General features: G+C 49.4%; 1 protein-coding gene across 1 annotated transcript; it reads left to right on the plus strand.

Annotated features, from left to right (window-relative positions):
• The first annotated feature begins 1,768 nt into the window (after positions 1-1,768).
• Positions 1,769-23,048, plus strand: BATF (basic leucine zipper ATF-like transcription factor). Its single transcript, XM_028507735.2, has 3 exons — positions 1,769-2,165; positions 4,496-4,600; positions 22,578-23,048. Exons 1-3 carry the CDS (start codon positions 2,103-2,105, stop codon positions 22,785-22,787), a joined length of 378 nt encoding a protein of 125 aa, XP_028363536.1. The 5' UTR covers positions 1,769-2,102; the 3' UTR covers positions 22,788-23,048.
• Positions 23,049-23,468: the final 420 nt, after the last annotated feature.

Below are 23,468 nucleotides of genomic sequence, written 5' to 3' on the forward strand. Positions count from 1 at the left end.
CACAGAGTGGAAGGGTGGAACTGGAAGGGTGGACCCTCCGGGGTCCCCATTTCTCTCAGAACAGAAGCCAAAGTCTTTCTAGCGGCCCCCAAAGCCCTACATGATGCCATGCTGACTTCTCCTGCCATTCGCTGCCTCTCCGCTCCACCTCGTGTGGCCTCCCTGCTGCCTTCCAGCATACCGCACACACTCCCATGTCGGGTTCTTGATGGGGTGTTCTCCCCTTAGACACCCACACCGTTTGCCCCCTTTCTTTCTTGGGTCTGTGCTCACATGGCCCCATCACGACCGCCCTATAGAGACAGCAACCCACTGCCCCCAGGCTGCCCTAACCCCTGCCTGCTTTACGTCTCTCCACAGCAACTGTCACCCTCTGATGCGTCGCAGGTGGACTCCTTTGTTTACTGCCTGCCTCCTTGACTCGAATACAATGTCCATGAAGGAAGAAATTTTGTTTTGCGCAATTTACCCTTAGACAGGGTAGAATTGTCCTGGGCAGAAATTCAGCCGGTGGATACAAAATCCTTTAGGGGCCATAATACCTGTCAATCCAAAAAGTAAGCGAGGCAAGCATTTGGATTTGAGCCTTCCTGGAAATAAGGCAAGTCCTTTTTAAAAAGCCAGATGCCCAGGTGAGTGTTGGAGTGCTTGCTGAGAGCTCTACAGACAGGCTCATGGAAAGGCTAGTAACATTACAAAGCTACCGATACTACAAGGAACAGCCACGTGGAACACCTTTTACCACCGTGGAATGCTAGGGGCATTCTAACCCATGCTATTATTTGCTTCTCCGACAGCTCTGAGGGGTGGGTGGGGCAGGTTCTATTAACCTCCATTCATAGATGGAGCTAGTGGGGGCCACAGCGCTTGAGTGGGCTGCCCAAGGCCACAGATGGATGGAGCGGGCAAGCCAGATGTCAAACCATGGCTGGTCTGACTCCAAGCACAGTGTTCATGTCATTTTTGGTTTCTTTCTGTTCCTCCATTCTGGACTCTGACCTGGTGACTTTCTTGAGTCATTAAGTTTCAGAGCCAATCTTGAGCTCTCGGCAGAACCTCAACCCGAGAGGCGCCTTCTCTCTCGCAGGGGTGTCCAACCTGTTGGCCCCTCTGGGCCACACTGGAAGAAGAGTTGTCTTGGACCACACACTCAATTCACAAACACTAATGAAACTGATGAGCTAAAAAAAAGTTTGAAGTACATTTACAGTTTTGCGTTGGGTCGCGTTCACAGCCATGTGGGCCGCATGTGGCCGCCGGGCTTCGGGTTGGACACCCCCACTAGACAGCACCCCGCCAAGAGGCATGGGCGGTGAACGCACTGTTAGAGCGTCAGTTCCAGAGCCCCCTGTCCCCCCCGCCCCAATGGCTTCAGATGGACCACAGCCCCTTCTGTTTGATGGTTAGGAAAGACCGTGCCTGGGGTCTGGTCATCCCCAGCCCACCCCGGGGCTGGCTGGGCTGCAAGGTCGGTGAGGAAGGGTAGGCAGCTGCTCTCAGGCAAAAACCAGAAAGAAATCCCGGTCTTGTTGTTTTATTTTGGCTTAAAAATCAAGTCGGGTGACAATGGAAACTCCTTCCTTGCTCACTCTCCTTTCTGCCCGTGTTGACAGTAGACAGACTTGCTAATTCTGGCTGGGGTTTTTCCCTCCCGGGCTGTTTTTCTCTTTTATCTTCATCAATTGAAGAGAGCTGTTCTGCCTTTTCAAACTGTCGGAAGGTATCTGGGGTTTTGTGTAGTTTTTTTTTCCTTCTTTCACATAATTCTGTGGGTCTTTTCCCAGATACGTATTTTATGTTTAAATAACTTCTAGCTCAAGTTTCCGCCCATGTGACTTCAGCGCGAGTTACCAGAAACCACAAGAGAGCCGTGAGCGCCCCAAAGCAAAACGACATGTCCCTGTGGGGAGCAGTGCCTCTGTACCCCAGAGTGTGGAGGACGCAAGGGTCAGAGGTGGCTGCAGAGCAGGCAGAGGAGGCACCTCTTGAGGAGCTGGGCTGTGGGGCTGCCGGCCTGGGGAGCGTCAGGAAAGGAGGCCAGCTGGTGACAAGAGAGCCCAGAGGCGCCTGGGGCTGCGTGGAGAGCCCGGAAGACTGCAGCCATGCCTCATAGCTCCGACAGCAGCGACTCCAGCTTCAGCCGCTCTCCCCCTCCAGGCAAGCAGGTAGAGTCCTCCTCTCCCTCCCTTCTCCCCTCTGGTTCTCTCAGGGTAGGAGAGGATGAGAAGAGGGGCAGGCTTCCCCCGTCTTGCCCAGGGAGCTGAGCAGCGAGGGAGTGGCTGGTGGCGCTAGCAGCCTGTTAGGCTTAGAACGTGGTATTTGCAATCCAGCTGAACATATTGGCAGAGACCCTCATCCTCCCGCGCATTCCGCCACAGCCCCCTTTCCTCCTTGTTCTCCCACGGTGCCCATCGCCTCTGCCTCACTCGCATTCCCACCCCAGGAAGCTTTCTAGGAAGCCAAGAGGAGAACGAACATCAAAGAACTGCAGTCTCTCAGGGGAAAGGCTCCGTGTGTCTCTAAGGCAGTAGAAAACCAAGAGGAGGAGACTTAGAGGGGCTGCTGGCATCCATGACCCAAAGGCTAGAGATGTATTGTCCCAGGAGACAGCCATCGGGGCGAGCGAGAGAGGGGTCAGGGAAAGTCAAGGAAAAAAGCAAGTTAGAAGGAGGAGGAACCCAGGCAGCACAGGAGGCTCTATCTTACCTACTGGGGCACTGTCCCTGTCACTAGCGCAGCCCCAGGAGAGGGCTGCTCCGGCTGTGACCTGCACCTTTTTCCCCTGCGGCTTCCGGACAGGAGGAAGGAAAGAAATCAGGCGACTTTGGAGACTTACAGATGTTTCCTAGTAGCTCAGCTCAGCTCAGCTCAGCTCTGGGGAAACCAAAGAGATTGAGGTAGAGATTCTGGGAGTGTTTGCAGTCTAGACTGTGACTTCCAAGTCAAAAGTTTTCAGCTTGGGGGTTGTCAGAAACATGGGGTACCCTGCCTGCCTCCCAGTTTCGCAGGTGTTCTCTTGACCACATTTCTTGACATCCCTCTCTATAGGAAGGCTTCTTTCTCTTCCAACACATCAGTGGATTAAAATTTCTTCCATGCATGCCTTAGCACAGATATCCAAGGGAGCTTTCAAAATGCTGCTGCTGCCAAAAAAAAAAAGTGTATGGACATATAATATGCAATGGCTTTGGGTCATAAATTACCTAACAGGAGGGACAGGTTGGGAGCAGTCCTAGCGGAGACCTCTAGAGGGCAAACAACTGGGTCCTCTGTTCAAGATGGTATCAGGCCAGCTCGGATTGCCTGGAAGTCTGTGCTCTTCTTCGGAAGGAAATTACTCATGGCTTCCATGGCAACCTGGTCCCCATCCCCCTTAGAGGAAGAGCACTTCCTTCCTATCTAACCCAATGCCCTCCTGCTGCAAGCGCTGGAACTGCTGGGCAAATTCGTGAGACGCATGCTTGGTGAGCACGGAGTCTTACCCTGGGAACTGTGCGCCTCTGGACTGGGGTCGTGAGACCGGCCAGGACTTGCAGACAGGTTTCACTCAGGCCCCTGCATTTATCCTGCAGCATCTGGGGGAAAGCTGGACCTAGCCTCTCTGCCCGAGCAGAGGACCTGTCCATCTGGGGGATGGACTCAGAAAACACCCAAGGTCCCCTTGTCCTCCCAAGTACCCATGCACTACCTGTCCCGGCCAGGTAATCTTCACCATTAAAGCCATTCTTGGCCTCTAGTTTGTCGTAGGCATGGCACTCAGGGTCATGGGGAATGTCAAGGTCACTGAGCACAATGAAGGGAATGCAAGGGAAAGAAGGGACAGATCTGGGATGGGGACCTCAGCCCAGGAATGCAGCAGAAGGCACAGCGGGTACACGCCAGTGAGGCTGGGGGCGGGGCTCCGAAAGGCATCAGACTTCACATCGGAAGATGTGACTCCCGGATTACTGTGAGCTCTTGGGCAAGCTCTTGGAGCCTCAGTTTCCTCGCATATGAGGTGGAAATGACAATACCAGCTTCACAGAATTGGGGTGATAAACAAGAGTCACCTCTGAAAAAAACACTTGTTCAGAAGCTGGCACCTAGTAGGGGCTCAAAAAAGTTTTGCAAAAAAAAAAATAACAGGCAAGTTCTAGGCCCAAAAGTGAGAGAATAAGGGTGGAGCAGCCCTGAGGAGGAGGAGAGGTGATAAAACACACTTCATCGCCTCAACCATTTCTTTTCGAAGTGCAGCTCTAGCGAAGCCTCAGGGCCTTCGCCCTCTTCCTGTAACTGCTGGCCCAAGGAGGTGCAGAGACCTCGGGAGCGTAACAGAGTGTGGGGAAGGGTTCCCCTTTGGGGTCAGCCCGTTGGTAAACAGGGGGTGGGTGGGCAAATGAAAAGATGAAGAAACCGAAGGATGGACGGAGGGACACGCAGCGGCACGAGAGCCTGCTTTATTTAGCTCAGAAGAGAGGGACAGATGTGCCCAATTGTCATCCTCTCTGCTTCCCAGGACTCATCTGACGACGTGAGAAAAGTTCAGAGGAGGGAGAAAAACCGCATTGCTGCCCAGAAGAGCCGCCAGAGGCAGACGCAGAAGGCTGACACCCTGCACTTGGTGAGTGTTCAGACCTTTTTCATCCTCTCGAGCCGTAGGCTTTGCTCCCTAGCCCCCATGGATGCTTGGACCGCAGCTTTGAGTCTGCCTATGTGGAGACGGGGATGCAGGGGAACTCATTGAAGGGGTGGGGTGAGGTGGGAAGGGAGGCTCTCCTTTGAGAGTAATGGGAAGATTCTGGAGGGGAATGAGCCAGAATCCTGAAAGAGAAAGGAGCCCTTCTTTCTGGCCCCTGAGGGGGGTGGGGGGTAAGTGGGTGGAGCACAGGCAGCTCAGAGGCTGAACTGAAGGCAGAATCACCTGCTCGGGCGGGGGATGGGGTGGCCAGAGAAAACGTCATCCCTAAGGAGCCCAGAGAGTAGAGGCAGGACTGTCTCTGGGGGGAATTAGAAGTTGTGAATGGCTTTGGGGGAGCCCAGTATCTGTCTGTGCTAGGGTCCCAAATAGTCCCATCCACTGGGAGGCCAGTCGGGCAGCCACCCCAGGCCCTGCATTTGGGGCAAGGAGATTCTTGGGGTGCTGCCCTTACCCCTCTTTTCTGAATGTCATTGAGGTTTGACTTTGAGGCTGCACCTCCGTCTCCCCGTGCATCCATCCCACTGGCCTTCCTCTCTTTAATGATGTCCCAGGGGGTCTGTGGAAGATGTAGTTTCAAGTGCACTTACCTGGGAGGGCCACCATCCTGGCTGAGTGGCCTCTGTGGTCTCAAACGTTCTAGAGAAGGCCCTGACCCCTGGCTGGGGCGGGGGCCCTGGTCAGCGCTGACCTGCAATTCCACCGGCAGCCCAAGGCCCCGGCTGATGTTTCTAAATCCTGGCTGTGCTTCCTCAGTGGTGTTCCCTCCTTGTCCCCCACACCTTATCAACCGACCTCTCTTCCCTCTGCCTCTTAACTTGGTTGTTGGCTCTTGGTTCTTGGTTCTTGGTAACTTGGTTCAGCTACTCTTGCTCCACTGGCCCCTTCCTCTCCGTCCCCTCATCCCTTTCTCTGGCCACTCTGCCTTTCTGTCCTCCCTCCTGAGCATTCCCAAACCTCCAGCACCCCAGTAATTCATTTCAATGGTAAGAAGGGCAATTGGTACCCAAAACGAATATGCTTGTGTTTATTTGAAAGATATGCATGGAAATCAGCCAGTGAGAATAGTTGCTTTCGTCTTGTCAAGGAAGAGTCAGGTGTCTGTGTGTGGTGTCAGGCGGGTACCAGACTTTATTGGGGCGACCAGTTTGTGAGGTATATCAGTGTCTGGTCACTATGCTGCGTAGGTGAAGTGAATATGATATTGTTTGCCAACTGCGACTGAAAAGTAAATTTATAAAAGCAAGATGCAGTTTTAGAGAAAAAGGTGACTTGTTAAGCTTTGCAAAGAAGCAGACAGCAGGCTGCTGCAGCGCCTCTGATTGGATGCTTGTGTTCTATTTGAAATGTGTTCAGCATAGCTTCCGTGGCATGATCACATAGTTTTAAGTTCATAAATAATGGTTGGGTTGAACAACAACAAAAAGATGAGTGAACAGCAAGTCTGTCCTCCTCTTTGGTAACTGTGATAAGAAGCCTAAATGTTAAATTGGCGGTGGTCCTGCCGCCGATGTATTCTCCATGGTTTCACTGTGGCTCAGGGGCTCCCCACACCCCCGTTTTCCATCTGAAGCTTGAACACCTACGACCACTCCCTTTGTGTCTACCAGAGTCTGATTCTAATTCCGGTGTTCTTTAGAGCAAGCCAATGAAGAAAGTAATGAAAATTAGAAAGGATAAAACCTTCCTTTCTGCCCTGGCTGGTGTAGCTCAGTGGATTGAGCATGAGCTGCAAACCAAAGGGTCGCTGGTTCGATTCCCAGTCAGGGCACCTGCCTGGGTTGTGGGCCAGGTCTGCAGTGGGGGCCATGTGAGAGGCAACCACACATTGGTGTTTTTCTCCCTCCCTTCTCCCTCTCTAAAAAATAAAAGAAAATAAATAAAATCTTTAAAAAAACAAAAACAACCCTTCTTTTCTGTGCAAGTAGATAATGTCCTGAGACTGGAAAACTGCTATAAACTTTGTGCTTGTGATTTTTTAAATGTGGAAACTAAGTGCAGCTCAGCAGCTCCACAGTCAAAAGGGCAGGGTTCGAACCCCAGCTCTGCTGCTTGAGATCTGCATGGCCGACTCTAGAGACATTCCTCACCCCCCATGACCTGAGAGAGAGAGTGCATCTAGGAGTTCAGCACAGTGCCTGGCGCATTGCAAGTGTTCAAACCATTTAAGTAAGTGAGAGGACTCTTAATAGTAGTTATTATAAGAAGCAAAATAAAAAAATGTACACATATACATCTTAATATATGTCTCTATATTTAGGTATGACTGTTTTGCTTCTTATAGTTACATATATATCACAAGGCTGAAAGATTTCTTAAAGGCTGGAATGTTCAGACAAACTTTCCATGCTTCGGACTCCTCTACGACACACCCCCACTCTGGAAATGGTCCCCAAATCCTGCCTGGTCACTTCTAGTGACAGAGAGCGTCCTCCCTCCTAACATGAACAAAGGGGCTGCCCTCCCCTGAGCTGCCCCTCTGTCTCCCCGTGCATCCATCCCACTGGTCTTCCTCCAACCCCTGGGGGACACGTCAGGGAGGGTGGTGTGTATGTCTCTTGGCTGCGCCCAGGTTTTCCACTCTGGCTCCGCTGTCTCACTCCATAAGACAAGAGTTAGAACCCTGTGACTGCACTCGTTGTGGCCAGATTGGGATAACCTCTGGGGCTTGGGTCCGCGGAGCCCCCAGTCCCGAGCACGTTAATGCCCGCACCCCAGCCCCCATCTCTGGGACGTCCCCACCTCCCCCCAGCTAGGCACAGACTCCCCCCCACTCCTCAGGTCACGTCAGACCTTACGCAGAGAGCCTGGGGATCCAGCCCATGCAGCGGATGTTTTTTGACTTTGGGTAGAAGGTTTGGGCTGCAGCGTATAAATCTGCCACCATCAAATGGAGGATTTGCCTGTGGTCTAAATGTTTATTTCCTCTCAGATGGTAATCGCCCATCTTCTCCATCCATTAGCCTCTTAATGACGTTTGTGATCTGGGTAGAAAAATCTGCTGGTTTATCGCCGACGTTCTTAGGACTGAGGGCTTGGTTTGCCCTTGGCTCCTTTTCGTGCTTGGATCTGCCATGCTGCAGTTCCGGAACCTTCTCTGGCCCTCTGGCAGAGTCACAGGGCTCGTCCACCCGCACTTTAAAGACCAGAGCTCAGAAGCTACTGAGAGTGTGGTGTCACAGAGGGACCACGCTTGTATGCATCCGTGGGCTGGGTCACACCCACTGCCTCGATCTCGACTTCATCACTAGTATCCATCCTAGACAGGAATTACCTCGTTTCCCCAGTGAAGTTGAGGCACTGTTCAGCATTTTCCATATCTGTTCTGTAAGTGGTCTACACCCGGACACCGTACCTGAATTGCTTTGGAAATGACAGAGTAGGGCAAGATCCTCTTGCAAGAACTGTGTTTAGTCTCACCCAGATGTTACGACATCCCGGCACTGACGGCCCCTCACAGAAACGGGATCAAGGGCTTCTTCTCATAATATTGACAAACAGTCCACGTTTTGTTTTAATTCTCTCTTGATTGGGTGTCTCACTCAGCGGCCCTCGCACTTAGTTTCTCTTCTCCCGCAGACAGCTGCAGGGTTCGCCGGGCCCAGGAACGGCATTGAGTCACAGCGACAAAGGCCTATCCTGACCAGTTAGTTCATTTCCAAAAGATGTCAGTAGCCAATACGTGGGTCCAAGATAATCAGCTAAAAAACTATTAAAAATAAGAAGGGAATCCAGTCAGCTTTTAAAGTTGACACAAAAAAGTAACAACTTTCCTAGATGCAAACCATAGCTAATTATAAAATGTATTGGGAGGCAAGATTCCATCTATAACACCAGCAACAGCAAGTGGAAGGAAGGAATAAATTTAACAAAAAATATACAGGGCTTAATTTTTTAAGCTTTTAAAATTATTCTAAGTGACTTAAAATACACTCCAATAAATAGATATGCCTCATATAATGATAATAATTTTGTTAAATCATTCTAAAATTTCACTTAATTTAATGTGATCCTAATAAAATCCCAATAGGATTTTCTGGGATTTGGAGAACTAGATTAGCTGTTCTGAGTTCCCAGTGAAAAATAAGCATGTGAGAATTTCCAGAAAAAAATCTAAAAAGGGAGGGCAACTAGAAAAAATTCCCTGAATAAGATATTAAAGGGAATGACAAATATAGAAATGAAAGACAGAATATTGGGTAGACTAGAATACAGAACTAGGCTCTAAACAAACTCAAATGTAAGACTCAAGTACGTATGTCAATTCTCAAGACACAAGTTCAAGTGCACAATGAGCAGGGTGGCATTTCAAACTGTCTAGTCATTGGAGGGTGGGGGAAGGCCAACTGCTTTATTTCTCAGACAACACACACACGCCCAGATTAAATATAAAAAGAAAAAGAGGGAGAAAAACTAAAGGAATTTGGGAAAAGGATGCATTAAAAATTTTTATCTTGGACTGGAGTCTTTTCCACATAAAAAACAACACCTTGACACCGTGAAGGGAAAGATTGCTACACACTACCTTTATTTCACTAAAAAGTGAACATTTCTATACAGCTTAAAGTGCTATATGTAAGATCAAAGGCGAATGGCAGACTGGGAAAAACATCTGCCAGAATTATGACCAAAAAAGGGCATAGTATTCACTTAATATATGAGAGCTCTTATGAATGAGAAAATGATGAACAATCCAAAGAAAAATGAGGGATGATTATGAGTAGGCATTTTACAGAGTGAAGTAAATGGCAGATAAATATGAAAAAGATGCTTCTTTCTGTAACAGTTAGTGAAATGACAAGGAAAGCAGCTCAAAGATCTCCTGCCAGATTGGCAAACACAGAAATGCTGCTGATACCTGGCGTTGCCAAGGCAGTGGGGAAGCAGGCACCAGCACCCAGGACCAGCAGCGGCATCAGCCGGTACAGCTGCGACAGAGGGCATTTGAGTATGTCCGTCCAGTTTATAAGTGCATGTGCCCTGTGACAGGGCAATTTTACACCTAGGAGCCTATTTGCCAACATACCCACAGATTACATAATTATAATTAATCCATAATTATGTGCGTGTAATGCTAATCATTGCTGCATTTTGGTCATAGGAAAGGCATGAAACAAGCTAAATGTCCACCAGCAAGGGGCTAATTAAACTATAGTTTCCTCATCCAGTGGAATACCATGGAGTTGTTAAAATAATGGGTTACAGCGGAATGTGCATGTCTGAAAAGACTATCAAACTTCTATACTCTCACGTGAAAAATGTATGAGCTTGCTATATGGTTGCTTCCATGTGTGTTTCTAATAAAAACAAAAATGCATTTATGCATTGATGGGTAAACTTACCATCTTTCGAGTAGGTTTCCCAAAACACTGTTAATGGCATTTATTTCTGAAAAGTAGAATGAAAAGTCTAAAGCAGGAGAGAAGTACTTTCCATTTTTTTACCTTTTTTATATAGTTTGGATTTTTTTAATCACCTGTCCACTTATATAATATGTAATATAGATATCTACATCTCCAATGCCAGTCACTACAACATGCACATTAGGATGATTTCTTTTTGAATTTTGATTTCAAACATGGAATAATCTTCCACTGTGACATTTTATCCCTCGAACACCCTACATAAATGTCTCAGTCCTTTGGGAGAGCTGACTGTCAGTTGAGATTTATAGCGAGGAATCCTGAGGTCCACAGCTCTAGGCAAGGCACCCAAGGGGGTGGAAATCAGTCTCATCTGTGTGGCCGTCCTGGTTAACTGTGGTGGCTCTCTGGTGTCTCGTGGTAGGAAGGCATCTGAGCCAGGGTCCCAGGTCAGTGGGAGAGGGAGTTGAGATCAACTGAGAAGCTTTTCTCTGGAAAAGGCTGAAAGTAGAGGAGATGGTAGGCAGGCAGTAATAAGAGCTCAGAGCTGTGCTGTTGGCACATCGGACCTGGCCTTGGGGATGCAATTGGAAGCAAGAAAGAGTGACGGTCAAGTTTGACAGCTGGAACTTTAGGTGCCCCCTCGGAGAAGGGCAGGGCAGGTGCTTGCCTGGGGCTGGCTCCTGAAGGAGTCTCGTACCACTTGAAGGAACGAGAAAGGTTCACAGTTCCAGGGCGTGTCTTCAATGCCATATATAGCAAACACCACGAGTGTGAATTATGCACGAAATCAAGCTTTACACTGATGCTGTGAGAAATAAGGTGTTTGAATAATGGAAGAAAAGAAGCTCAGCAAAGGCGTGAACTTCCCAGGCCTCCCTGGAAAGACACTGTTGTTCTCGGTCTTCTGGGGATGCCTGAGAGACAAGCTCTGCGCAGAGTCCTTTCCACTCATATTGCTCTTTCTCTCTCTTGGAAACCATTCCATAAGGGGTTTTGGCATAGCGAAGTCACAGGAAAAACAAAACAATAACAGAAGCCACACAGAAGCAATGCTCTGTAAAATCAGTGCATCATCTGTGGAAAAGAGACACTTCTCTTGGCTTCTATTGCCACAAGCTTTTTATTACAAAGACATTAATTGAGCACAAGACTGTGTACCAGGCACTGTGTGTTACATGCACTACCTGCTGTACCTTATTTAATTTGCACAAAAACCTCACTCTGTAAGCCCTAGATTAGGTTACGTTACTTGTCCAAGCCCACAGAGCTTGTGACCGGTCTGCCTGACTTCAGAACACATCTTCCTGACCACAACGCCGTGCAGCCTCCTCCTGCAGATTCTCGTGAGGATGCAGTCATTCATCTTCCACAGCCTGCACCCTCCTTCAGTCTCTTCCTGAATTTATTTTTCATTCTTTAAGCAAATTCCTCCAAAATTTACATTTCCCTCCTCCATCATTAAGCCTGGTCAAGAAAGTAAAGATTCTCCATGCAATATATCAGTATTTCCATTGAAGCGATTTTCAAAGAAAGCTGTGTAGCAAGAAACATTAACATCCTATGTGGGAAAACCCTCTGGAGCAGCAATATCAGTTACAAGGGTTTAAAGAAAAAATGTTGCACAAAGATGCTCAATTCGTCATTATTTGTGAACAGTAAACACTTTATCAATACCATAAAACTGGATGGAAGCCCAACAATAGGGGATTAAGCATATTACTGTGAGTGCATTCAGACACTATCATTTGTTCTGGCACTATGATGACTGTGAAGACTGTATTTATCGACACAGAGAGATGCCAACGGCATAGACTGAGTGAAAAAGTGAGTTACGAAGAGCATGCGGAGTGTCGTCCTTTAATGTAAAATCTGCGGGTCTGGGCCGTGTGCACACGCTCAGTGAGACGTCTGGAAGGATGTTCTGCAAAGTGTAACCGCGGTCATTTCCGAGTGGTGGAGTTCTGAGTCACTTACTCTTACTCCTAGTGTTTTCCTGTAATTTTATTCATTATGATGAATGTGTGTAGTTTTTGATCAGAATAAAAAGTTAGACCATTTCACTTGAGAAGAAAAAAATGTCAAGGCAACCCACCAGCCCTGACTTCTCGTCCCACCGATGACGATGGCCAGTGTGCTTATGCTTGGGAGGCCCATTTGAAAGGATGCCAACTCCACCCCAGACTTAACGTGGTAAAGAACTTCTGTCCAGATGGGATGACGGGTCCCGGGTCACAGGGCGAGGGCTGCCCCCTCCGCAGATGTCTTTGAGAGGCCGTCCTCAGCAGCAGCCAGGCTCCCTCCTCTAGAAAAGAATGGGGGGGTCTGGCCGAAGAGCTCATGCCTACGCAGCCTGGGGGTTCTCTCAGTCTTCACTGTAGGACTCCGTTGGCCCCCTGCTTCCCAGGAGGCACAGATGGGCTCCCCAGGAAAGAGTCCCCTTCAGACTGTGGGCCATCTGTGGGGCAGCCTGTCATGAGTCCACATGGTAGCTTCTGGAGGGAGTAACAATAATGATGGCCATACCCCCTGGGCTGCAGGATCACAGAATCAGAAGCAAATTCAGAGGTGCTTCAGTCAACCTGCTGTGTTACCAGTGAGGATGCTGAGGTCTTTTTCAAAGACAACCAAGAACCCAAGTTTCTTGCTTTCCCCCCACTAGCTTTCGTTTTTTGCTACCTTGCTAACCAGGACTCTGCTATGCGGGTGGCGTCACTCTCACTGTCCTCTTGCAAAGACTAAGCCAAGAAGCAGGCAGTTAACTAGAGTGTCTGAAGAGCTGGATGGAGACTCTTCTGCAACAGAGGCCAGAAAGGGAGAGAGTCCAGGGCTGAGAGGGGCTGAAGTGTCAATGTTCCTTTATTTTAAAAGCTCTTAACGTTGTCATCCAACATTAAAAGGACAATGACACATCGGGGAAAACACTTGCAGCAAATTAAATAAATGCAAATTTAATGTTTATGCTGTAGGAAGAACATCCTTTTTCAGAAAAACATCAAGACTCCAATGTATTAGCGGTAGAGGCTATGACTATAAAGCTTATGTAACATTTTTCCTACCAAAATGAAAATAATCCCACTTTCTATTCTGATTGTGAAAACGATACTTATGAAGCGTTTCTCAACCTTGGCACTGTTGACCTTTTGAATCAGATAATTTTCTGTTGTGTGGGGTGGGGAGGGCTGGGTCCTGTGCATTGTACAATGTCAAATCTGCCCATTACATCCTGGGAGCCCCCTCCCCCCGCCCAGCCCCAGCTGTGACCATCAGACTTATCTCCAAACCCTGCCAAAGGTCCCTGAGGGGCAAACTCGCCCCTGGCTGAGAATGCTGCACTAGGGAGCAGACCCACAGAACGTTCTTCCTCCTTGGTCATCGATCACTTGTTACATTAAGATGAAATTAAGAAGCCCTCGCTGGCGTAGCTCAGTGGATTGAGCGCGGGCTGGGAACCAAAGTGTCCCAGGTTCGATTCCCAGCCAGGGTACATGCCTGGGTTGCAGGCCATAACCCCCAGCAACCGCACATTGATGTTTTTTTCTCTCTCTCTATCTCCCTCCCTTCCCTCTCTAAAAATAAATAAATAAAATCTTAAAAAAAAAAAAAAAGAAAAGATGAAATTAAGAAACTTTCAATAAGCTAATTGGCAGAATAAATTGTTTAAAATGATAGCACCTAAATGCCGATGAGGTCGCAGTGAAAAGGACACACGCGTTCCCCGCTGCTGCTGCTGTCGCGCACCTGACGTGACCCTTACTTGGCAGTGCTGACCCGGGGGCCTGGCTGTGCCCTTGGCCCTGTCACCTCTCTGTTGGGGGTCTTCCGGGGGGAATGACTGAACAGACAAATGGAGGGGGAGCGCGGTGTTCGCTGCAGCACGATTCATAATAGCAATATGTTGGTAGCCGCCAAAATGTCTAACATTACAAAACTGTCTTAAGTACATTGTGAATCATCTATTTAGTGATATAGCCATTAAAAATATTGATTATGGTGATTATGACCAAATTATGGCAGAAAGGAAAATACAAATTGTATATCTACTGATTGAGGTTTTATACAAATAGGTCTTTTATGTTTGTTAGAAAGGACAAGATGGCGACATACACAAATGAAGACGGTTGTGTTAAAGGGACGAGGATCGCGGTCATGCGTGATTTTTTTAAAACATCTTTAATGTAGTTATGCCGTATGCTCTTATTTAAAATCATAAGAAAATGGTCAAATAGAGAGCTGAGTGAATTCTGGAGGACATAAAGGATAAGAACAGAGAAAGTGTTCTTGACCTAGAATTTGGGGGTCAGGTTTTGAGAGGGGATCTTATAATTTGTCCTCCAAATGGAATGACTTTTTAAAAAATTTATTGATTTTTCAGAGAGAGAGAGAAAGAAAGAGAGGAAGGGTGTGTGTGGAGAGAGAGAGAGAGAGATTTGCTTGCTGTTCCACTTACTGATGCATTCATTGGCTGGTTCTTGTAAGTGTCCTGAGTGGGGACTGAACCCAACCTTGGCATATCAGGATGATGCTCTAACCCTACCTGACCAGGGTGGAAACGGTTTTGAGAGTAGAAAGGGCTCTAGTAAAAATTATGCCAGGACCTTAAGTATGAGCTGGGACTGTCCCGGAAAACACCTGCTCACCCTAGATTTAGAAGATCCGGGAGGGGTGACCTGGCGCTCTCAGGAACATTCAAGGTTGGTGACAAACGTCAAGGCCAAGCAGAGGGGACTGGAGTCCTGCTGCTAAAACGGAATTTCCCGAACCTGAGGACCCTGTGACTAGAGTATTTTCTCGGTACTCATCTGGCACAAGAGTAAGCCTTATTGCTGAGGGGGCGGGATGGTCCAGAAAATTGTAAAAGCAAAGGCCAAATTCCCAGCACTAGCACTCATGTCAGCAGAAACGATGCATTCTGCCGCACAAGGATAGGCGTGCGATAGCCTCCTGTGAGCCGGGCGCGGGTCGTTCCAGGCACTGAGAACAGAGCAGGGACATGACGGACGGACCAGTCCCTGAGTTTACGGACCCCATGTTCCGCTGGCAGTCAGATTGGGAAACAGACAAATGAATGAGCATGCCGATCACACAAAGTGAAGAGCGTGTCGAAGAAAATCAAAGAGTGCAGCGGTGGAAGTGACCGAGGAATGGGGCTGGGGGCAGTGACCAGGGAAGGCCCTCCAGAGGCTCTGCCGTTGGAGACCAAATACAAGTCAAAGAGGAAGAGACAGAGCAAACCTGGGAGGTGGGGCTCTCAGCAGAGCCTTGAGGCCGCACTGGGCGCAGCCAGTCAGGGTCAGCAAGGTGCTTCGTGGGGCTGGGGACAGCGAGGGAGTGGGCAGGAGCTCAGGAGGAAAGGCAGCTGGGCTGTAGGGAGCAGGAAGCAGATTTGGGGAGGTCCAGGGTGGTTGTCAACAAAACTCATTCCGATCCTGGCTGGCGGAGATATGTGAACCTAAAATTCTGGCTGGGGAAGATACTGGAGCCTAAATTCTCATCTATAAAATGGGACTCAGTGGCACCTCAGTGGGTTGTTTAAGAGTTAAATGAGAGAGCAGACACAAAAATAAGGTAACATTGTTGTCTTTTTGTTTGTCTTGCACGTATGGGAAACAGTTGTATTTATTCATTTGTTTAGTGCACAGAGCCTGGCATTTTCCTCTAAATCAATCGGATGAAGACATCAGCTATCTCTTCACATATAAAAACATACGGCCTTCCTTCCAGTTGTTCATAAAGCTCCATAAACACTGTCTGGCTTGGTTTTTCACTGCGGCTGGTTAAGTCTCTTCCACTCGGTCTGGACGGGGAAAGTCAAGTGCAAGTTGGGGCCATCGCATGCAGTCCATAACGTGGCGTCATTCACCACTTCCACCCCACAGCTTCAGTTTTGAAAACAAAGTGTTGCTAAGCAGGGGTTTGACCTAGACGTTTGTGAAAAACAAATTTCTTATATTCATTTGTAGCTATCCTGGAGTCAAAGCAGCAGAAGCTCTTAAAGTACTCGAATAGTAGGTTAAACTCTCCCGGCACGTTTATTTCACAGGCACCCTGAATTTACTTAGTGGGCCCTTTGTGTGCAGGTCTCAGATCTTGGTAAATGACAACAGATTCTGAGTTTCCAGGCACTGTCCTCATCCCTGGGGGCAAGGCAGCGAACACACCGATAGTCCCTGTCCTCCTGAGTCCAGTCACTCAGAACTAGTGTGCTAGTGTTGTAATTAACGAGATTCTGACAGGTGCCCCCTCTCTTGTCCCTCCATCCTCAAAAGGAAATGTCCTGGGCTGTTTGAAATAGTGTTCACCAAATATAATGTAATAGCAATAATAAGGCACTTTGCCTTAAACAGGCATTAACTTATCGATTTTTTTATTAGAAATGTTCTTCTACTTTTTAAAAGTTTATATTATAGTTATATTATTTATACTACACAATATAAAATAAAATACACTTAATAAAACAAAGATATTAAGTATATGCATGTATAATAAAACAAATGTAACAGAATCACACCTTGTATCTATTGCATTATCTGTATTCTTACATTGTTTTTAAGACAATCAGCCATGGATGTGATTCTCCAACAAGCTGCTCAATTAACTCATCTAGGAAGTATTTTTTTAAATCTTGATGCCTGAGACCCAGTCCAGAATAATGAAACTGAAACTTTTGGGGAGTGAAGTTCATGGATGAAGGTTTTGCAGAGCTCTCTGGGCAAGGGCAGGGCGCAGCTGGGATTGAGAACTGGGGAGCAGGGACGCTTGCAGCCCGTCAGGAGGATGAGGATGTGGTAGAATTCGGGGAGCGAGCAGGGGACAGTTCTATGGTTGTCTACGGTTCTGCACCCAGCACTGGGTCCCAGCGGCCCGGCAGGGCAGCTTAAAACACACACACACACACACACACACACACACACACACACACACAGAATTCAATCCTTTGTGTGGATGGCAATTATGAGTCGTCTGTTTTTCAGAACTGGGCTTGCTAGTGACAACCTTGCTCATTTGATGTATCAGTCCAGATTGCATTCAGTTACAAATAATAGAAAAACTATCAAACAGGGTCATTGGCAAGTCATGCTTTGTTTTTCTCGTAAGAAATTCGGGAGTGGACAGACTAGGGCTGGTGCAAGGGTGTCACCATAGGGCCAAGCTCCTTTTCTCTAGCTGCACAGTTGTCTTTAGTATGTGACTTTCCTCCTCAAGGCTGCAAGATAGCTGCTGAAGCTCCAGGCATCGCTCTGTGCCGAGGGAGGGTCCTGGAGAGGCTTTGACTTTGTAGTTGGGAAGGGATGTTCCATACCCAGGTACTCCTGCTTATATCTCAGTGGTCGGAATTTGTCACATGGATTTTAGAGCAGCTGGGTATTTGGGGTATTTCCCCCACAGCTCTTCCAGAGGAAAGTAAGGGGAAGGAGTTTGGGATAAATGTGACGTGGGCCAATCTAGAGTGTTTCTCACCTGTGAGGCCAATGAGCTCATAGTCCTGAGAGCCAAGGAATAGGTGGCTGGGCTCCAGGCAGGGCCCTGAGGGCGTGGCTGGTGTGGCTAGGCGTCAGCTGGTGATGAGGATGCCGATGATCCTAGATCTTCAGCTTTAAGGCAGGAAAGTGAAGATTTCTCCCGAATCAGACAGAGACATTACTCGGTGCACAAACCTGTGGTTTCGTGACTCTCCTCTCCTCGTCGGGTGAGGGACCGGAGGCGGGGCTCCTTTCCCCGGGGACTAGTGGGAGACGCAGGCGGAGATCCCACTGCGGCCCCGGCAACGTCCTGTCTCTCCCTGTGCAGACTCCTCCAGGAATGGTGGGCTCTGCCCTGTGTGTGTGTTTGGTGCACGGGGGCTGGTAATGCTGGAGACTGAACATACGACCGGGTGGGAGGGGTACCAGCTTCACTCGCTATTCTCGTATTTAAGTGTGGGCAAGAGCTAAAATGTCACCCGGCCAGTAAGTGACTGCAGGTTCTGTTGATGAAGAAGCACACAGGGACTATTTTCACCTTTCTGGAAACTGCGATCAGAAGATTCAAAGAGAAGGTCAAGGCGCTAATCCAGAGCTGGCAGGAAGGAGGAGCAAGCCCTGCTCAGAATGGCTGGAGAGTCCCTGCTTTGGGTGAGAGCCTGGCCTTGGCCTTGGTCCCAGTTGGCTTCCCTGTGGGTGAGGGACCAGCTTGGGGATTCCCCATCATTCAAGAGCTCATAGAGTGACCCCCTCCTTGGCCCCTCCAGTAGGGAATTTCCCAGAATGTTCCCACACCACCAGGAAGCCTGCTCTGTAGCCACCCCCAGGCTGTGGTTCATGATAGGGCCGGCACCAGGTAACCCCGCAGGTGAGGGTGAACTGTGAACGTTTGCATCTGGATTTGCATGAGGTGGGAGAAGAGGGAGGGTGAAATTAGAAAGCCAACAGGGCTGACGCCTCACAGGAGATAGTGATCACATATCAAAAGATTTAAACAGACTTCAAAGGCAGACAGGATGGTGGGCAACCTCTGAAGCCAGACTGTCTCAGTTCAAGCCCGGGTGCTGCAACTTACAAGCTGTGTGACCTTGAACAACTCACTTAACTTCTCTGTACCTTAGGTTTTCCTCTTCTGCAAAATGTGCGCTATAATACTGTTTACCATATTGGGTTGGCAGAGATTAAATATAATGATAACTGTGACGTACTTAAAACAGCAGCATTCGATCCATATTAGCTATTCAGTCAAACTGCACTATTCTTTTTAAATATGTGGTTTCTACTTGTTTTTCTCATATTACTTGAGTCCACATTCCTTTGCCCCAACACACACACACACACACACACACACACACACACACACACACGAGCACCTTCCCAACAAGTGGGGCTCAGATGCTCCGGTTTGCTGATATGCTCAGGTAGTCAGTTTGGAATCTGAAATATTCAAGAGTCGAAGAGGGTTTGGAGATCTTCTAATCCTGTGGTTTTCAACATTCAGTGCACATTAGAATCCCCCAGGGAGCCTTTAACAAGCCAGTGCCCAGGCTGCACCCCAGGCTGGTTAAATCACAAGTGCGAGTCAGTATTAGTAAAGCTCCCCAGGGGACCCCACTGATCCCCGCGCGTGGCCAAAGCTGAGACTCATTGTGTTGGTCCAGTCTTCCAGTTTCAAAGGGAGGCAACGGGCTCAGAAAGAGTCACCCAACCAGGATCAGGACCCAGGAGCCCTGACCCCAGTGACTGCTGATGGAGCCCGCCGTGGCCGTGTATTGCGGACCTCACTCTGCATCTGGAGGAAGAGCGAGCCTGGGGATGGCCGGCCAGCAAAACAGCTGGACAGGAGGTCCCTTCTCAACTCAGGGCAGGAGGCAGGTTCCCAGCTCTGTGGGTGGAGGAGTGCAACCGACGCAGGAATCTTGTACTGTGCCGTACTTAAGAATCACCCAAACCAAGACAGAGTTTTCTCTTTGGAGACTGTACAATAGCCCAGGACTTAGTAATCCCACCTGAGTAGCCAGTCTCTCAGGGGAATCAGTTGGGTGTGCTAAAGAGTTCAGGGCTGAGCTGGGGAGGCCCTGAGCAGAGCCTGCTCCACTCTGCCCCTATGTGGTTCTGGGGCTTCGGGTCAGTCGCTCTTCAAAGTTGCTGGACCTCTTAGAAATCAGGTGTCTCGGGGTCAATCCTACAGCCCTTTTCTCAGCAGCTGCTGCCACCAGCCTGTCGTCATTTGGGTGGGTAGGCGGAGTAGGTTTGTCCAGGGTCTCCACTGACCTCTTCTGTGAAGGGGGGATGGTGAAGGCAGCTGGCCGTGCATAGCCACCTCAGAGGGCCATTGTGTGGAGCCTGAAGGGCCCACGTGAGTCCCTCAGAGAAGAAAGCTGGTTACTCGGAAGGACAAATGCAGGCCCACCCCTGTGGCAGAAGACAGGCATATCAGAAGCCAGATTTGACGTCCCAATGCTCCTTTGCTCTTCTCCCTAGCTGAGTCCTAGGTTCCCGGCCCCCACCGAGAAGTCAGGGGAAGTGATCGTTTTACCTCTGTGTCAACAGCTGCTCCCACGAGCATCTTTGCCGGATGCTCCGGGGTGAGCCCCTTCCAGGCCCCGACTGGCCCAGGGAGGGTTGGAGTAGACCGACCGAGCAACGGCAGGTGGGGATGTGGAGGAAGGAGGCCCCTCATCAGCTGCTTCCTCCCACAAGGGAAGTCAAGCTGCTTCTCTTGTTAAGTGGCTCGCTGCATGGCCCCTGGACTGGCAGCGCTGGCTTCTCTGGGGCCCGAGCAGGAAGCAGTCTTGCTCCTCAAGGTAAAGACAAGTTTGTTGTCTTAGGTGGTGGTTTTCTGGTTAGAGGCGGCAGTGGTTATGAGCCCACTTCTAGAGCTCTGGGGACTGCAAGCCGGTGAGGCAGGGACGGGGAGATGAGAAAGCTAGAGAGAGCTCAGCGGAGCTTGCTTAGCTGCCAGAGCTCGGAAGGACCTGCAGTTACTTCCCGAAAGCTGGGCCTGCCTCTAGGCGGGGAGAAGGTCAGAGCCAAGGCATTGGTCCCTGTGCACCCGCCTACCCGGTCCCTCCCTTCTGCCTCGGGGTTTGCCCAGGTTCTTCAGAGCACAGAATTTACAGTAAGTGTTGTCACCAGTGGAAACTCTAAGAGGGGGCGAGGAAAAGGGCTAGAGGAAGGGACCAGCACTCCAGGCGCCCAGTTCCCGTCTTACCAACACCCCCTACCCCTCCCGGGCTAAGTGTTGTTTTCTTACCTTTCGGTAAAGAGGGGATGCCCTTTCTCCGGGATGTGCCCAGAAACAACCAAGTGGTAAGCTAGCCACACCTTGCAGAAGCAGCAGCCAGTGTCCCGCCCACCACCCACCCCATTTTAGAGATGGGGGTTTCCTTTGTACTTATCTGGGCACATTTCTAGCGCAGGGCCACATACAGGAAATGCCAGGCTGAGGCTGTGCATGATCACATCTGTCCTTTATAAACGGTTGGAAGCTGGCTTGATGGGTAACGCCACGGACCTACGCTCCTCGACCACCTTCCCGGATGCAGGGTTAGGGCGATTGGCAATGTAACTAACTCGCTCATTAGCCTGCATGAGGCTCACGCTCCTGGTGGGCTATTTAAGGCAAACTTTCGATGTCAAGTTATCTTACAGCTGCTCACTGCCCATCATAATTTTGAGTCATCTTCTAGTCCAGCAGGTGAAATCGTCAACCAGTCAATCAACAAACATCTGATTTCATATGTACTAGATGCAAGTACTTAATGACTGCTTGAATCATCAAAACAAATTTAATATCACATTTAACTAGTGTTTTCAAACTTGTCTGATCATTAGAATGACCTAGAGCACTTGTTAAAAATTAAAATTTCAAAATTCACCTCAAATTCCAAACCCAAGGAGTTTAAATCTCTAGATTTCAGGACGCACCTGAAACTGTATTTTTAACAAGCCCTCACATTAAATTGTAATGATATGGCAAGTTGGGGAAATGCTGACCTAAATCTAACAGAACTAGCACAATAACACCCGGACTTCGAATATTAGGTTGCTTTTTGATCTGAAATGTGATTTGTTTGCATCTCCGGCGCCATTTCCCTTCCTCCGTGGGCACCAATGGTTAGTGGAAAAGGTCAGTTTCACTGAGTCAAAGCCTGTGAACCTTGAAAGGCCCATTGGAAAAGCAATTCCCCTGGGTCTTCTGAAGGCGGATTGTTTTCCAGGAAACGCTAATTCCAGAGTGTCGTTGTTGATTAATTAACGATGTGATCAATAGTCAGCACTCTTTATGTGAGCTTTCTTCACCAGCACGTATCTGATGGCGCTCCTAAGCAACAGGGGAGAGGTGTTTCTGGAAAAGAGGAACCACGCGGGCTTGGGACACACCCAGAATGCCATCTGCCAGGCCCTTGTGCGTGGGGGATAGAGTGGGCCGGGCGCTGTGGTGGACACTGACCCTCTAGTATTTATGGAGACCCTGAGTGTCCCAGAGCCCGGGGGGCACAGGCAGCCACCGTGGACTCCTTTTGGGAGAGTAACTCCCAGCGCTGGGGCCACTCGGGCCGCACGTGGAACGGCCCAGAGCGGAAAAGAGTAAAATCGGAGCTGACATGTTCTCGTACGCTCTTCCATCTGTTCGGGCGCTGCCCGCCAGCAGGTTTCCTCTGACACGTCCCTGCCACTCTCAGCCCACATGCACACAGAGACCCACGTACACATAGGTACAAAGGAGCCCACTCCCATGTGAATTCACGCGTGCATTCACATCACATGTATGTCTCTTATGAGTTGGGACTGTAAGACACTGCCCCCTTTATGGGTCAAACACACACCAACAATTGCATATGGTCTAACCTAACATCCATGCACATGCATCATGTATACACACGTGCTTACACAGATGCACCACACACACAGAGCACTGCCAATACCTGTGTGCGAGTGTGCACACACTCACGCGTGCAGACAGACTCCGATGGATGTGCCTGTAAGTCCGATTTGGGCTCCTCCTGCTGCCTCCGCACCCCTCAGACCCTGGGGCCTGCCTGACATTAATGCCGATCCTCCCCCTCACAGGAGAGTGAAGACCTGGAGAAACAGAACGCGGCTCTGCGCAAGGAGATCAAGCAGCTCACGGAGGAGATGAAGTATTTCACATCGGTGCTCAGCAGCCACGAACCCCTGTGCTCCGTGCTGGCCACCAGCGCGCCCTCGCCGCCGGAGGTGGTATACAGTGCCCACGCCTTCCACCAGCCTCACGTCAGCTCCCCGCGCTTTCAGCCCTGAACAGAGGTGGCAAAGCTCTCCCCCACCAGTCCCCAGATGCTCCAGCAGGCCTCCGGAGGGGCACACAGACTGTGGCCAGGTGGCCCTCGCCCCTCAGAGCCCTCTCTCTGCCTGGAGACGCCAAGACAGAGGCCTGGACAAAGACTGTGCACAGGACTGGGGCAGCTAGAAGTGGGCGAGGCCTCCCAGCAGGGCAGCAGCCCATCTGCCCAGGCTGGACCCCACGTGGACGGAGGCCCAACCCAGAGTTGTGTCAGCCATAGCTCCAAAGGCCTATAACACAGGGTGGGGAGGGCTGGGGAAGGTTATTTTTCTAAATAAATGTCTTAAAAGAAACCAGTTTGGTAAAGCAGTTTCCCTTGAAACCTTAAATTCTATGGGTCTGGGACCTTTTTTGTTTTTGGTTTTGGTTTTTGGACTTAAGAGCCCTTAAAGCTCTGGGACTCTGCTAATATTGCTTACTTTCCATGGTTTATTAACCTCCTTGGGAAGCTGGGGTTTTTGAAGAATCTTCAATTCTCCCGCTAGGCACCTTCTTGATTCTCCTTCCCAAAGCACCTCACCATGACCTTCCACCTTCCATTCCTCATCGTCTCACACTTCCCAGACCGTCAGCGGGTCGTTCTCTAGACGGGGAGAAGGACCAGTGCAAGAAGCCCTTTGGCAAATGGTCCTTCAGAC

Source organism: Phyllostomus discolor, chromosome 1 (genome assembly GCF_004126475.2).
Source record: "Phyllostomus discolor isolate MPI-MPIP mPhyDis1 chromosome 1, mPhyDis1.pri.v3, whole genome shotgun sequence".
Taxonomy (NCBI): domain Eukaryota; kingdom Metazoa; phylum Chordata; class Mammalia; order Chiroptera; family Phyllostomidae; genus Phyllostomus; species Phyllostomus discolor.

Coding starts and splice junctions, on each gene's coding strand:
- BATF (XM_028507735.2), top strand. CDS start 2,103: ATGCCTCATAGCTCCGACAGCAGCGACTCCAGCTTCAGCCGCTCTCCC. Junction 2,166..4,495: donor CTCCCCCTCCAGGCAAGCAG/GTAGAGTCCTCC, acceptor TCTGCTTCCCAG/GACTCATCTGACGACGTGAG. Junction 4,601..22,577: donor AGGCTGACACCCTGCACTTG/GTGAGTGTTCAG, acceptor TCCCCCTCACAG/GAGAGTGAAGACCTGGAGAA.